This window comes from Carassius carassius, chromosome 21 (assembly GCF_963082965.1).
Source record: "Carassius carassius chromosome 21, fCarCar2.1, whole genome shotgun sequence".
In the NCBI taxonomy this organism is placed as follows: Eukaryota; Metazoa; Chordata; class Actinopteri; order Cypriniformes; family Cyprinidae; genus Carassius; species Carassius carassius.
Window position 1 is genome coordinate 5861173 of NC_081775.1, and position 16157 is coordinate 5877329.

The 16157-nt window shown below is 35.8% G+C and overlaps 2 protein-coding genes across 3 annotated transcripts in view; one reads left to right on the forward strand and one right to left on the reverse strand.

Annotated features, from left to right (window-relative positions):
- Positions 1–2491: 2491 nt before the first annotated feature.
- Positions 2492–14096, reverse strand: wrap73 (WD repeat containing, antisense to TP73). Its single transcript, XM_059503092.1, has 13 exons — positions 13940–14096; positions 13114–13186; positions 12855–13007; positions 12427–12543; positions 8614–8686; positions 7625–7728; positions 6619–6705; positions 6246–6380; positions 6078–6155; positions 5182–5284; positions 4108–4233; positions 3424–3615; positions 2492–3148 (listed from the first exon to the last, which is right to left on the reverse strand). The coding sequence occupies exons 2-13, from the start codon at positions 13180–13182 to the stop codon at positions 3039–3041; spliced, it is 1347 nt and encodes a 448-aa protein (XP_059359075.1). The 5' UTR covers positions 13183–13186; positions 13940–14096; the 3' UTR covers positions 2492–3038.
- A 307-nt stretch (positions 14097–14403) lies between these two features.
- Positions 14404–16157, forward strand: part of tp73 (tumor protein p73) — a 31198-nt gene continuing 29444 nt past the window's right edge. Inside the window, exon 1 of one of the 2 annotated variants that reach the window (XM_059503088.1) lies at positions 14404–14799. The gene's annotated coding sequence lies outside the window, so the exon portion shown is untranslated. The remainder of the gene's footprint in view (positions 14800–16157) is intronic. The other variant, XM_059503091.1, reaches the window with a different exon arrangement.

Genomic DNA, 16157 nt, shown 5'->3' on the forward strand with positions numbered 1-16157 from the left:
TCTACAGCGTTTACGTAGAGAAAAAAACAATAACAATAGTGCACTGAAATGGAAAAATGCATGGAATAAAAAAAACTAGTTTTTTTTTATTTAACTGTTTTGTAACCTTAATGCAAAAACTTAACTCAATACTCATGGCAGGATGCTCAAACAAACAAATAAATGCACAAGAAGCATTGCAATGACCATAGACATCCGTTCGTGTTTGGCTGTAGCAACAGAGCTTTAACGGGGTTTAATTATTATTTTTTTAAGCTTCCATTTTACCACATCAGCACCAAACAGCTAAATAATAGGCCAAACAGTCCTGAAACAGGGAGTTTTGTCTGCTAGATCCAACGAAAATACAGGTTCAAGATGAACTGAATCCGGTGAAATCCATTTAATGCTTGTATAGTTAAAGAAACATAACCTGGTTGCTACTTACGGAGATAATTTTATTATAAAGATGTGATGTTAATCAATCCAGTTGCATTCTGAACATTTAGAATTTCTAGTAAAGTTGCGACCTGAATCATATGGTTTTTTTTTTATGTTAATCTGATTGTGATGAATTAATGAAAAAAAATTCAATTTGGTTCTATGCATGGCTTGTTGATTGTATTTGAAGGTGAAAATAAATACTTATGCACAGAAGAATCATTCACAATACAATCTATAACATGCATTTGAAAAATAGATTTCCATTTCATACCGACTTTAAATACCAGTGGAGTTTAGAGATTCAACTTCAAACAAATGTGTTCACAATTGATCACAAAACCAAAATTATATATACATATATATATTTTACAAATGATTTGCATGAAAATTTGTTTGGTTTGTTTGATGAATAGGGTTTAATGTGGCCAGAAAGATTTCAAACCTTAAAAACGGTACTACTATCAAAACACAACTAAGGCATTATTTTTAGATATAACACAGGCTTGGATAAAAAATAAATAAATAAATAAATAAATCACAGCATGAAAGACAGAGGACATGCATCCTCAAGTGTGTCCACAGGAAGCAAGAGTCATATTTCAAAATGAATTTCAGGTCTTGTGGCTGCTGGAGCATAATACTGTTTCACGTGATTCATGTTTGTGTGCTTATCCATGAGTTCTGCCTTATTTATTTAACCTAAAAGACAATGTTAATTTCCTGCCTAAGTTACAGAAAGTTCAGATGAAGTTAAGCTTTTTTTTTTTCTTTTTAAAAAGATCGGTGTTTGATGCTGTTAATTTCTCAGGGGACGTTGGTCGACAGATTGGCTTCAACTGAACTGTTTAAGGATGCATGACACGGCAAGGTGATTGAGAAATTACAGGTTCTGATATATTTTTTTTTATGCATATGCACTTTTGTTGGCCAGTGTCTGGATTTTTTTTTTGGGCTATGCTTCTAGAAACAGTTGTAACCTTGTTGAAATTACGTCTTGGATGTTCGATTTTTAAACAGGCATCAGTTGTTGTTGTTTTTTTTGGTTTTAAATGTAATGTAAAGTTGTGCATGATGATTATGCCTGCAATTTGTGTATAATTTGTAGGTCATAGCCTCAATTCACCAAAAAGGAAGTGTAAGCACCTTTTCCTCTATCCTATTCATCCATGTTATTATAGTAAAATACGATTTCTATCACTCAAATCAAGCCTAAATCTGAACTCTTCCAGGTTTCGGTTTAAATTACATTTTAGGAATAATCTTTAAAAAATATCGTCTTGAATGCCATCAGACTGATTTCTGTAATATAACCATAATGCTTTAAGTAAAATTATGGTTATTTTAACACTTTTCAGTTGTCATATGTCTTATTTTTACAAAATGATTTATGCAAGGTTGAATCTCACAAAATTCGACAAGAACAGAAAAAGTTTTTTTTTTTAAATTGTGAGATTAAGTCATTAAGTCATTAATTCAATTTATGTCATTAATTGGATGTAAATCAATCTAAATGTAAGTATTCATGAATCTTAGTATCGTATTTTCTGCACTATATAAGGCGCACTTAAAAGCCTTTAATTTTCTCAAAAAACGACAGTGCGCCTTATAATCCGGAGCGCCTTATATATGGATCAAGGCGCTCTGTCAAAACGTTGACATTCCCTTTAGCACAGCTCCATCTAGTGGATGCATAACGCAAACCCAGTCAAACGTTTGACTGCAGTATCTTCTATTCTATGCGCTTTATAATCCGGAGCGCCTTATATATGGATCAAGGCACTCGGTCAAAACGTTGACATTCCCTTTAGCACAGCTCCATCTAGTGGATGCATAACACAAACCCAGTCAAAGCTTGACTGCAGTATCTTCTATTCTATGCGCTTTATAATCCGGTGCGCCCTATATATGAAAACAGTTCTAAAATTCATTGAAGATGAGCCTTATAGTGCGGAAAATACGGTAGTACTTATTTCTGTAGTAGACTACACAATGATTTTTTGTGAAATGTTCTTGATGGGTGTTATGAGACTCACCATTATCTCTTAAAAAGAAGAAAAGAAAAAAAACCTTAAGGGAAACAAATGTAGAAAACTTTATTACAAAAAGCTCTAAGTTTATAAAAAAATCTAGTTTTAAAACCTTAAACATTAAGGAAAAACAAGGAAATACAACAGACATTGTCATTCACATTCATCTAAAAAAAACACGGCTACAAAAACAGCAAATCTGAAAGTGACATAAATGTGATGTGTTTCTATGATATATTTGGTCCTCCAAAACAGGTATTTCGCCTGTGTAAGGCCATAAGAAGCAGATCAAAGCATCGGTTCATTTGCACTAGGCTGTGTATGCTAAATATCTAGTGCTCTACCTAAGAACACAAACCATATTTTATTCCCTCAAAGACTATTTTACTCATTATAGCACGTGCTCTATTGAAAATCCTCAGTTTGTGTCAATATGAAAAAGTTCTAAAGTGCTGATGTACATGTACAGCCACAGTGTTCGTCTCGAGTTGGAGAGCAGATTTCTTACGCTCATGCGGCAGCAGTTTATATCCTGTAGGATTGCAGAAACAGGCGATGTGAGAGGAGTGCGATGTGATGAGCTTTGGTTTATTTCTCCTCCTCTGCCTCCACGTAACACAGGCAGATGTGCTCTTTTGAGAGCAGGACAAGCGAGCTGCCACTGCAGTGCCAGAACAGAGACTGCACCTGAAAACTGCCTGTGAGGAAACAGAAAAAGAAGTTAGATGTTTCCAAACAACTTCCTTATATGCAAGCAACTCCTTTTATTGTTAAGGGTAAATTTATTATCTTAAAAAAGGCTGATACAATCAAACCTGTGCAGTCACATCAGTTAAGTTTATAGTAATGCAAAAATAATTTCCTTTATAGAATGATTTTTTTCTGGGGTGGGGGTCATTATCTTTCTTGATAAAAGTAATAAGCTTACAGTGAGACTAACGAGGCATGCACTGTGGTAAAACTGGATCCATACCTTCAACTGGTACATTCACAGACACGCAGCCAGCTGGTGACCACAGATAAACTTTGGTGTTTCCGGTGCAGAGAGCCAGTCGGGGTCGGCGTGGGTCCCAGACAAAGCAGCGCACAGGGGCCGTCTGCTCCAGGACGGCCAGCAGACTGAGTCTCTGCATGTCCCACACCCACAGGCTCTGAGGCATGTTATCTGACGGACGTTACAAACAGCGTCAGTGGAAACCAATAAACACGAGCCTATGAGCCACAGTTGTCAGGACGTCTGAATAGGCAGAATAAAGTCTGTTCAATGCAAGGGACTTTCCTAGAAAGCAAGGGCACCAAATGGCTCTGAAAAGCTGATACATGCTGGCATTAGTTGAATGTAATGCTGAACAATGAACAAAAGGCATAAAGACCGAGATGAACTACACAGCTAGGTGGAGCTGTTCCCACAGTACAGTTTAACATTGTTATTTCTGGGGCTAGAAAAGTCATGAAAAACAATAAAATCTTAACATGTAATGGATGTATAAATATTCACCATATTCACCTGCAGTATCTAGTATTAACTGAATATAAATGTTAGCATTTACTCTCATCTATAAAATATTTCACTTCCTAGAAATTGCTCTTGATATGTGATCTACGAAATTTATGGAAAGTTATGGAAATTCACATTCCGGGTTCATGATCGCCTCACCATTCTTTGTAGCAAGGAAGCGATTATCAGCACTGAAAGCCAGAGCGGAGATGCCGATTTTTGGGTTGGCTCGGTCTGGATCGGGCCTGATTACTGGCACCTGGGCTGGCAGTTGTGTGATCTCATCTGAAACAAGGCAAGTCTATCTGATCAAAATGTTAAGCACAGTTTTCACAATTTAAATGCATTTCAACACCTAACTCTGGACTTAAGCGTATATTATTTATTTATATATAAAGCACTTTCACACAAAGCTGGGTATCATCCATGTACACATGGAAGGACACTCCATATTTCTCAAAGATAGCACCCATCAGTAGCATAAATATAGAAAATAAAATTGGGGCAAGAATTGAGCCCTGTGGCACCCCACAAGCAAGTGGACGTGATGGACGAACTACGTTAGCCAACAGAAACACTAAAACTTCTGTTTGTTAAAAAAAAGATTAAAACCATTTCAATACCTTGCCCTGTAACCCAACACAGCTCTCCAGCCTGGAAATCAAGATACTGTGGCTAACAGTATATTCTGTGAGCTTACAGATGATGTGTATTAATGCTGAAGAAATAAAAGTACACATTTGTAGCATTTCATGTTTTACCTTTAAGTGCACTTATAAATGCTTTTATAAATCCCACTACTAAAAGTTTGTTTTTCCTGTACTGCATTAAAGCTAAGTGGAACTTAAAAATGATTATTCAATTATTTAAAAACACATTACTGTATTTACTATAAAATGTTAATTAAAATGATTATTATCATTCTTAATTATGTTACTAATTATAGTAATGATGCTTTTTATTTTTTAATTTAGATTTTGGGTAGAATATAGTCTGGATATGTTTTCATGAAATTAGCGGCATCTACGGACTGCTATCAACAGTCCAGTAATAGAAATATTTACTCATCATTTTTAATGACCAGCCACTATGTTAAATCTACGGACTCCACTGAAACAGTGCTGTCTGCATAGCAGGTAATATTAGTGCCAGGGCACATAAGACACCCTTCTCACATTATAAACTTAGTTTACCCATCAGGAAATGAGTCCTACCAAGATTAATGACACTTACACTTGCTCTGTGTGCTAAACAGTGAATTATCCACAGTAAGCTGATGAATAGAAAGATCCTCACTGCCCACAACAGGTCTTTTCTCCACTTCCTTAAATAGCACCTAGAAAACACACACACACACTTTGTTAAAGTATTCAGCCAGAAATATATATTTTTTCATTTATAAACATGCAAAATAAACCCAGGCTTATTAGGAAAACATGTTTATTGGGCAATTAGGAGATAAAATGCCCTTTGAGTTATAGTAAAAATTTCAGATGTTACTAGAACTAAGCACTTTTTTTTTTTCAATACTTGTACCTAAACATTCTTCATTGCAAGTACAATTCAGACTACTGCTGTATCGGGTGCGCTAACAAGCAAGTTTACTGCATAAGAAAAGGAGCTGGTTATGTCATGCAAACTACAAAATTAATTAGTTTATAAATCATGCACAATGGTAAAGTGTTTAGAGGTTAAAAGTCTCTATTAATGGCTAATCTGTACCTGTAATCCTAATTTCTGTGCAAAGGACTAAAAATGGTTGTTTATTTCAACTGGAAACTGCAGTCTTTTTTGAAAAATGTTTTAGTCTTTTTGCATAGGCAAGTTTTTCCAATGAGCCTTTTATTTATTTTGTGGGTTGTCTGAAATTGTCAGCCTTGTATAATTCATTTTCACCTCACACCAATTGGACATGTAACCCAAGAAAATAAAGATCCCTGCTATTTTTAACTACACATGCTCTCTTAAAAATGCTCATAACCAACCAAATACATCAGTATCCATGAATACATAAACCGACAGTTTTTAAAAAGTGCATATTCAACAAATATAGAGGTGAAGTAATGAATTTTGTTACAATAGTGCTGATTAAAGTAAAGTTGAGAGAGTTTGTTCCTCCAGACACGTACAGCTTTGGTGTTCATGATGGTGGCTGGATGCTCAAATTCTGTGATCTTCTTCCAGGTGATATGATTCAGGATCCGAACCTGATGGAAAGCCCATCAAAACTCTCTTTTAGACTGATTATGTTATATAAAGCTGATATTTCTCACGTGTTTCTTGAAGAGATTGCCTACCTTCTCATCGTAGCTGCCAACGGCCAGGAACTGACTGCTGGGGCTCCAGGCGACAGACTTTATGCCTAGAGACCACTCATACGCACTGTAGGAGGACAACAGGCGACCGTCCAGCGAATATAATAGAACTTTATACTGAGGAGAGAGTTCATCTAAATAGTTAATTCATAAAACCATTAAACTAAAATTGCTTCTATGACAAAAATCTAATTCTGTTGATAAGCACCCTGTTGCTGAGAGTGTAGCCTGAGAGTGAACCATTTGATGGCATAACAATTTGATCTTTGATCAGTGACCAAAAACTGGTTGGGGAAAGAAACCTGTTGTGACCATAAGCAGTGATTTTCTTTAATGTTAAGACAGAGCACACTACCTCGAGACAGCTGTCCCACACCGCAAGCACACAGCCGTTAGGAGACCACTCCAGCCCCGACAGATCCTGAGTCTCGCTCTCGAAATGCTACAGGCAAAAAAAAAAAAAAAAAAACCCTTACAAATGCCAGTCAACATTTCTTGCATCAAAAATGTAATACCTTAATTCTTTATGACCATTTACCACTCTCACTCTCAAAAACATGCAACCCAAATTCCAAAGATTTGTGATTTTTTTGTTTGTTTTTACATTTACTCTTATTTCACATTCTGATAATAATAATGTAAATCTGTAACATTTTACTAATATTTGTTGTACATCCCTTATGGTAATTATATATATACATATATATATATATATATATATATATATATATATATATATATATATATATATATATATATATATATATTTTTTTTTTTTTTTTTTTTTTTTATTTTTTTTTATCACTATTACCATTAAAAATAAATACATACTGTTATTTAATATTTACATGCTTTCATTAATACTAAAAAGTTTATTTACAAAAAAAGGTGATTAAATAACAACAATAATAAAAGTATATATATATATATATATATATATATATATATATATATATAATTTGTACACCAAATAAGGGTTGTTCTTTTAAAAAAATACAAAAATGTTTGGTAACACTTTACAATAAAATCTCATTTGTTAACTTTATTTTATGCAATAACTAACAATGATAAACATACACTTATTCTTTATTCAACTATTGCTAACGGATCCAATTTTTAATCTCTAATAACATTATCTAAGATTAATAAATGCTGTAAAAAATAAAGTTCATTGTCAGTTCACTAATGTAATGCTACTAATGTAGCTACCAAACATTTAATACAAGTATTTGAGAATCAAGTCATGTATCTTCATCTGAAGGGATTCAATGATTTTGCCAGTTTTACTGATAATGTATTCTTTGGGGGAGAGAATGGTGGAAGAGACACAATTGGATACTATCTTTGATAGCTGCACTCACTCGGAGAAGATGCCAGTCATCACACACAAACACACTGATGTAGTCTTTACACTCCCGTCTCTCGGCCAGAGCCATATAACGACCGTCCGCACTGAAGTCCACCCCTGAAACACATTTGTATATTCAAAGCATTTGAGTTTTTTTGATGCAACTGTGCTACAGTAATCTGGGCACTGTATTAATCTAAACGTGCTTCCCAATATAGCGGCCAGCTTGGATTCACACTGACACCTAGTGACGTGGATGGAGCATCACACTGAAGCATGTTTCCAGTTACCTGTACTGCAAATAATCATTTCATTTGACAGCTGATTCAAAACGTTTGTTTTTATTTATACAGAAATTAATACTTTTATTTAACAAGGATGAAATGATCAAAAATGACAACGAATACATTTATGACATTATAATCAGCTTTTTTTTTTTTTTTCCTCAAAAAGTAGCTTGACTATTGTTGAACTTCTTTAAATTATGAGCTACAGTATAAAAGCATCCTCCCCAACACTGGACAAATGTTAATTATGTTATGAATGGAATTGTACTCCATAACTTTAACCCATGGCTGCAAAAAAGAAATGACTACAATGTTCATAATTCACTCTGTTAGACGGAGAACACGATGCTAGGAAAGAAGCGCCTTTCAACAGGAGTTTTCCATCAGCTGATCTGAAGGTTACAGCTCAATCTCCGGGCGACAGTGGAGACAGATACGGTGCTGGCCAGAAAATGTGAATCTATAGCGGTCATGCATGATCTGAACTTATTGTCTTCTGGAGTGTGAGTGGTCTTGATGCTGACAGGGGGTTATGAGGACTATGTGCTGTTTACCAGCTGTCTGTGAGAGCTCACGTCTGGCTAGACATCCAGGGATAAGACTTATATTACAGGTAAATACCCACATGATTCATGTTTCTATGACCCTGTCCTTACATCTCCTCTCACACAAACATTTATACAGCTAGTTATACATCTGACTCGCATTCACTCACCTTTCTGGCAGGCTTTAGGATACTTGATGTAGGAAACAGCTTTTGTGCACAGGGACCAGACAGTGACTCTCAACTGTGAGGAAAAAGAAACATTTTTATGGAAATATCTTTCATTTAAATTAAATCTGCACCTTCAAGTGGTCAGCAGTGAAACACAGGTCTGTGGTTTACAAGTGCTAGAAAATACCCACTATACCGGACAAAGCTGACTGGGCAAAAAAAAAAGGACATTCAAGTCAATGTCAAATAGTTCAAAAAATGCAAACAAATTATATTTGGATACACACACACACACAGGGGAATGTTTTGTTAAATGTTTGGAAATGTTTTATTTCAAGCTATGCTCTCCATACAAAGATGACAATATGACACATGATTTAACAAAGTATTAAATGAAGAGACAACGGTTATCTGAAGTATTAATGAATGCACCAACCAACCAAGCTAACAATTTAAACGGGGTTCGAAATTCAAAAATGCAGGTGACGGTCAGTTGGCTCTCTTGCCAGTCCAGCAGGTTATGATTAATTAATGCTGTCCTCCAACATTACAAATAAGGGTAGAGAGGGTCACGTTTTTAAAACCCTGAATACCTTTAAAATTACTAAAAAAAAACAATGAAATGTATGCAGTTTTAAAATAGCACTCCCTGAGAATTTAGATTTTTTTTATGGTATCTGCAAACAGTTTCTGACTGTTGTAAAACTGAAAGCTTTCAACGCAGTGATTCAGAATCTGCATAAATAACAAATATTATTTGAATTTAAGCAGTTATTTTGGGTTATAATCTTAATATATGTGACCCTGGACCACAAAACCAGTCATAAGGGTACATTTTTCAAAATTGAGATTTAGACATAATCTGAAAGCTGAATAATTGATGTATGGATAATAAGACAATATTTAGCCGAGATACAACTATTTGAAAATCTGTAATCTGAGGGTGCAAAAAATTTACTGTGTGACTGGTTTTGTGTTCAAGGGTCACACACACACACACACACAAACAAACAAACACATATATACATATACATACATACATACATACATACATATATATATATATATGTATACATATATATAGTGCCTTTCGAAAGTATTCATACCCCTTTATTTATTTCATGTTTTGTTATGTTGCAGCCTTATGTTAAACTGCATAAGTTATTAAATAAGTTGGTTATAATGAGTAGAAGACACGTTAAAAATCACATATGAAATAAAAAGTCAAATCAAATGCTGTGTGGGGACACATTAATATAATACATTTTTTTATAGAAATAAAAACTAGTGAAAATATGCCCGAAATCAAGTACATGAGCAGTATGAAGTAAAAAGTTTAAACAGTTGTTTATGGACACCTGCTGTCCTAATCGGTTTCGTCCAGGCATCAATGGACTGTAAAATGCTAAATTAAGCTTTCCTTCAGCCAAGAGCACTGTGTTCTTACATGTACACAATGCAGTTGAATAGACCACTTATCATATCTGCATACTCAAGTGAATATACCAATCAAATTCTCATGTTGACACCTACTCAGTATTCAATAAACTGGTCTGCCATGATGAACAACACAGCTCATAAAGTTTGCTGATGCTAACATATCCAGTATTAGATGTCTAATATGTGCCTGCCACCTTTATACGGTTCAGTTGGTATCCTCTAGGTGGCACCCTTGAGGAGCAAGCCGACTTTGTTTAATTTTCACTATGTACCATAAGTGACCATTTGTAATAGTGGATGTGTTATTATTAAAACAGATAGTGTTCTGTTCATTTATGGTCTGTAACTGAGACGTCAGATGGAAGACAACAGACAAATGTCCAGCCGTCCGTCATTCAGCCTCAGACACACGAGACAAAGAGCAGGAATTCCAGACAGACGGACACTTAACTCCAAGCGCGCACACACACACACACACACACACACACACACACACACACAAACACACACACAGCTGTCCAGCATCTCAACACCTGTCAGTAATTCTTGGAATCAAGAAGTTCAGGCGACAGACTACAGTGGCACTCGGCCCAAGTGTAATCCAGATGAGATGAGGACAATAACATCATGTCCAAAAGGTCGCACAAGGGTTCATTGAAATTATATTTCACAATACGTAACATTTTCCTTTATTTATTCATCTACTGTTCTATATGTCTTTGTTTTTATTATTTTATTTGACTTTTAATATTTCGAGTACCTTTTGCAAACTGCAATTTTTGCAAAAGATCGCAAATTTTCGGCATAATTTGGGTTTAGAAGCGTCCCGTGATGTCATCGCAATGCGCATTCAGTCAAAGAAAGATCTTGCGTTCTCATCAGGACCGATTTACAAGAGCTACATTGGATAAACCAACCCAAAGCAGAACGAATCCGCGCAGACCGTTTATCTGCTCGAGCCGGAGACACGACACTCTTATACACAGCGCTGGAAGATACAGTGAAGAAAGCAGTCGAATTCACCACAGAATCAACATCTCTGTGAAATCTTGTGAGAGGCAGTCAAATTCAGCAAAGAATTCTGTTAAAGCTGATATCAGAACAAACGCCACTGATGTGGAAACCAGGAAAAACACTGTTCAGAAAACACATCTCCACCATTCACCATGGATTTAACAGTAAACTACAGGGACAACTTGTGGCAGAAATGGTCGAATGTTTTCCAGTGATTTTAAATGCTTCACACAACTTTTCCCAGCACTTCAATGCTTTAAGTATTACCGAATTTGAAAGTTATTTTTAATGTGACGATATTTGTTCATCCTTAATAGGTTTCCCCCATGTATAAAACTAAAAGTTTCATAATGAAAGCAAACACTTATTTCAAAATAAAAAAAGATATTAATTGACCACTAGTAGATGGCTGCAGAGAAATACTTATAGGCCATTTCCACTCCCTAATATAGCCTATATATTTTTGTATTCATTTAGGAAACATCTTAGAGATGTACTGCACTCTTAAAAATACATCTTGTATATGTAAATGCAGACATTAGATGTCTCCAAGATGAACATGTGCGATTATGGTGAGTGCTTTACTGTCAGGTGCTGGTGCCACCTTCTGTAGAACTTAATGGCTCTAGTGCTGGTGTGCTCAAACATTAGTCTGGAGTGGTCCTCGAAGTCAGAAAAATCATAACAGTGTTAGAAGAATGTTGTCTGTGGTATATTTTCACTGCAAAACAATAAGAAATGCCGAAAATATCATCGCAAATTTTGATAAAAGTAGACAAAAGTAGTCATTTTTGATCGCAAAAAAATATATATATATATATTGTGAAATCCTGGAGGGACTGCATGATTTTGTTTCCAATTATTTCTGTATATTTAAGAGTACTGTACTGTTGTTTGCTTTATTTGACCTCGGGTTTGTTGCAATGTATGTTTTACCAGAAAATTAAATAGTTTATTTAAAAATCCTGCATTTATGATCAAATAAATGCAATCCTGATGAGAAGGATTTTTTTTTTTATCGTACCAACCCCAAACATTTGAAAGATAGTGTACAATGAAAATAAGGTTGGTTGTATTGCATTCATGTACATGAAACAAAAAAAAACAACAACATAATATTTTGCAAATAGTACTATTAGTCCAAAATTTGGGAGTTTTTTGTTGTCATGTTTATACTTTGTCTCATGTTTTGTGTATTAACATGATAATAAGAAGTAGTGTTTAAACTCTCTTTTCTGATTGTGACCCCATTGAACGAATCGGTCCTGTGCATGGACTGCAAGTTATTTCCAGGTCTTTATTTATGGGCAGCAACAGTTGACACGGTGCAAATCTGACTCCTCCTACCACCATACTTACACTGAACTCAGTGGTGTTGAGTATGTGTCGCCCGTCAGGACTCCAGCGTGATGAGACTAGTCCAATCGAACCCTCGTCTATCTTACAGTGCCAATCCGGCTGCTCTAGAGACCACACCTGAGAGAGCCAAAACACAGAAACACCAAGTCACTTCAGTAACAAACACATCTGAATCCTGTCGCCCTGTCGAATGGCTCAACATGAAGGACTGGCGCTTTCTTCCCTTACAGAGGTAAGCCGATTTAAATAGACAGGAGATTTTATTCAACTGCTGAAAAAGTGACACCTCAGATCATGCATCTTGTTGAGAAAACATATGGATGTACTTTTATAGCTTTTTTTCAAGACCTTCTAGGTGAAGGCTAAAAACAGCCAGAATGAAATTAGATAAAAGTGTATTAATAAATGCAATGGGCAGCTTGTCATACCTGCACTAGTCCTCTTTTGTACATGGCACAGAGGATGAAGAGGGAGTCGGAGGACCACTCCATGTGCATCACCTGGTCCAGACATGTGTACAGGTGCACGATCTGAAGGCTGCTGAAATCACGGACCACCAGGCGGTACTGAACACAGGTGGCCTACAAGCCCAAATTAAAGATTTAAATCAGCTTGGAAGTATGCAATTCTAGCCATAATTTGATTTGTCATATGAAAATGTTGATAGCTGTAAGAAAAGCATCTTACCAAATATTTCCCATCTGGAGAAACTTTGCACAATTGATTGGACTGCTTGAAGACCTCTGAGAAATTCATGTCACTGGAACCAAGAGTAAATCTTAAAATATTACATTTTTTATAGTTACTGTGTTGATGCATACTTTGACAGTGACATGCTAAAGAAAGAGGTTGACGGTCGAAATCTATACAAAGAATACTTCACCTCAAAAGATTTTTTTTTTCAGAAAGTAAAATAAATACTTTTGTTAATTAAGCTCATTTAAGGAAAATTAAGATTTCAAGACATTTGACTTTTTTAAGTTTATTTGCATTTGTGATTCTCACTAGATTTACACTACTGTAGACCATTCTGAAAGGTTTAAATCTCAATAAACCAGAATAAAGGATATAAGTCAGCATTAAATATATTACAACTTTTACCACTTTGCAGGAATAACATTACTTAAATAATGCTCATAGTAAGTAATGTTCCAAGCAAAATACGTCTCTTGTTTCTAGTTTTTTGGCCTTTGACTTTAACGTTACAGGTGAGATTCACTCAGGTAACCTTAGGCAAGCTAGTAGATAAATGGTGTTAAATCTATTCTTTAAAGCACTTTTCGAGTATGTCAAAACCAGAATTTACTACCATAGCGAATAATACGACTATTTTTTTTAAATGATACGCTTTTAGAAACGACAAAAATAATTCATAAATGGTCTATCGTCAGGCTGTGAGAGACGTTAACGGCTCCGATTCAGGGCGCTTAACGTTACTAAAGTTACAAAACCGGTTACACGTCGAAATATCTGCTTTAACCGAACACTAGTTGTATGCGTGATAACAAGTTACCTCTCTGAGTATCGTACGCTCTGATCCGAAGACTTTTTTGGTCAATTATTAAGACATTTGCAGGACAAAACAAAAAGACACTTGTTAGAATCAAACGGTCTCTAATCCGAATCGCTTACTGTTTCGGAAGTGACGTTTACGAAAAACGTCATTTGTGTCATGCTGACGGCCAATCAGCGCCGCGCGTTATTGTCGGCGTCACAATGGAATTGTGGGAAATGTTGTTTCATCGTCTATTTTCTAAGACGGAGATACGTTTTTACAATAAATATATTAACTACTCTCAGGCCGAGTACTTTTATGATTTTTTTTTAACTGTATGACTTTATTATTCCCGCGTATGCATTTCAAAGCAAATGCAAACACGTGTTTATGCTGTCAGTAGAGACTGGTGAATTAAATTGATGTCTACTGTTTTGTTAGGGACAGTTCTACAATCGAATTAGACTGTCACACCTCACGCATATAAAAATAAAGTGAGAATGTAAACGTCAAGCTTTAATCACATGTATCGAGCTGGGATTAGTGTTTCCCGCTTGTGTGCGCCCAAACGGCGGCTAACGCCTCCTCCTCCGTCCCCCATCGGTCCCCATCAGTCCCAGCCCAACCCTCCACAGCCACAGCACTCACACTCCAGCAGCACATTACCCTACACCTGCATAATCAGCCTCGTCTGCCTCGCTCGAGTCCCGCTGGTAACTTTAAGAAGAGATTCAAGGTCGTTTTGTTGTTCAATGGCTTAGTTCGCAGCTCGTCTGCTTCATGACAAAGCTGTAGGGTCAGCTGCAGGTCAAGGAAACTGATTTGGGTATCCAGAGAACATCGCCAGGTTGTTACAAGCCAGGAATATAACTTGTTTGGTAAGTAAATGTAATGCACATAAAGTGTTTATGGTTTATTTGAACTCTTTACTACATGTAGCTAATTTCTGTCACGGTAAAAAAAAAAAAAGGTAGAGTTTATGGGAATAATATCTAGTGGTCACATTGCTGAAGGTAAGCATTAAACCCACCCACTTTGAGTGAAACCCAGCGAGATCTCTTCATGCTTCAATCATTCATCGCTTATTATTATAGACTAGATTTGTGTTTGTTAAGGAGATTAGTTGAAATTCGTTAATGATGATAAAAGAGCATATATATATATATATATATATATATATATATATATATATATATATATATATATATATATATATATCACCACAATGATCGAAGTTAATCGTAATTTAGTTATTTTTAACTAAGCATCTAAATAGCGATTTAATTAGTTAGTTTTCGTTTGTCTATCAGCAGGAAAATCGATCCGTGTCCCCCAGATGAGATGCAGTGGTCAGAGTTCACTATGATAATCTTCTGTCAACATGTACAGTAGACTAAACCTATGCTTGATAAGAAAGATGAACTTCTGAAGAGGGCGCTTTTTTCCTTTTCCTTGTTTTTTTTTTTTTTTTATCTTTTCACAAGTAGCCTACAATTCATTAAGCTCCAGCCTAACGTCACTTGATATCTGTTTCTTTTTCTTTATCCACTAGTGTAATGTATCAGACTATATTATATTTTATAAGATGATGTTATAGACTATTAAATTATATATTGTCATATTACTGTTAGCTTACATAATTATCCTATTAAATATTATGTCCTAATAATAGCCTATTAGCAAAGAAAATATAAACTAAATTAAAACGACACATTTGTATATGATAAATGATATTATAGGCTATAGTAAATGAGTGTTTGGATCGGTGTAATATGTTTTCATCGCAGCAGTGTTTGTGTGATGGTTGTCAAGGCTGCTGTTTTAGTTCAGCACTGAATGCACTTATTATAATCGCCCGAAACAGTTTTAGTCTGTGAATAGGCTACTAATTATTTTTATTTTTTTAATTTCCCAATCTTTTGGGGCTCCTCTGTTTTAACATATATATCGAAAGTTACGCGTGTCAGAGGAATATCGGAGCGCTTTCGGTCGATGACGCGTTCACCGCTGCTCAGTCGTGTGTCGGTTCGCCGTGAGCGTCGGTAAGATCGGATACAGCTTCATTAGGTATACATGCAATGCCTTTGTCAAAAGATAATTCAATTGTTCGCTTGAATCCCTTTCGTGTGTGTATAATTGCTGCCAGAGGTGTGACTCCTCTCGAGGTGGCAGCTGTCACGGGAATACAGGTCAGGACGAGTAAACACGACGAGCCTCGGCGGTAAAAACACTGAAG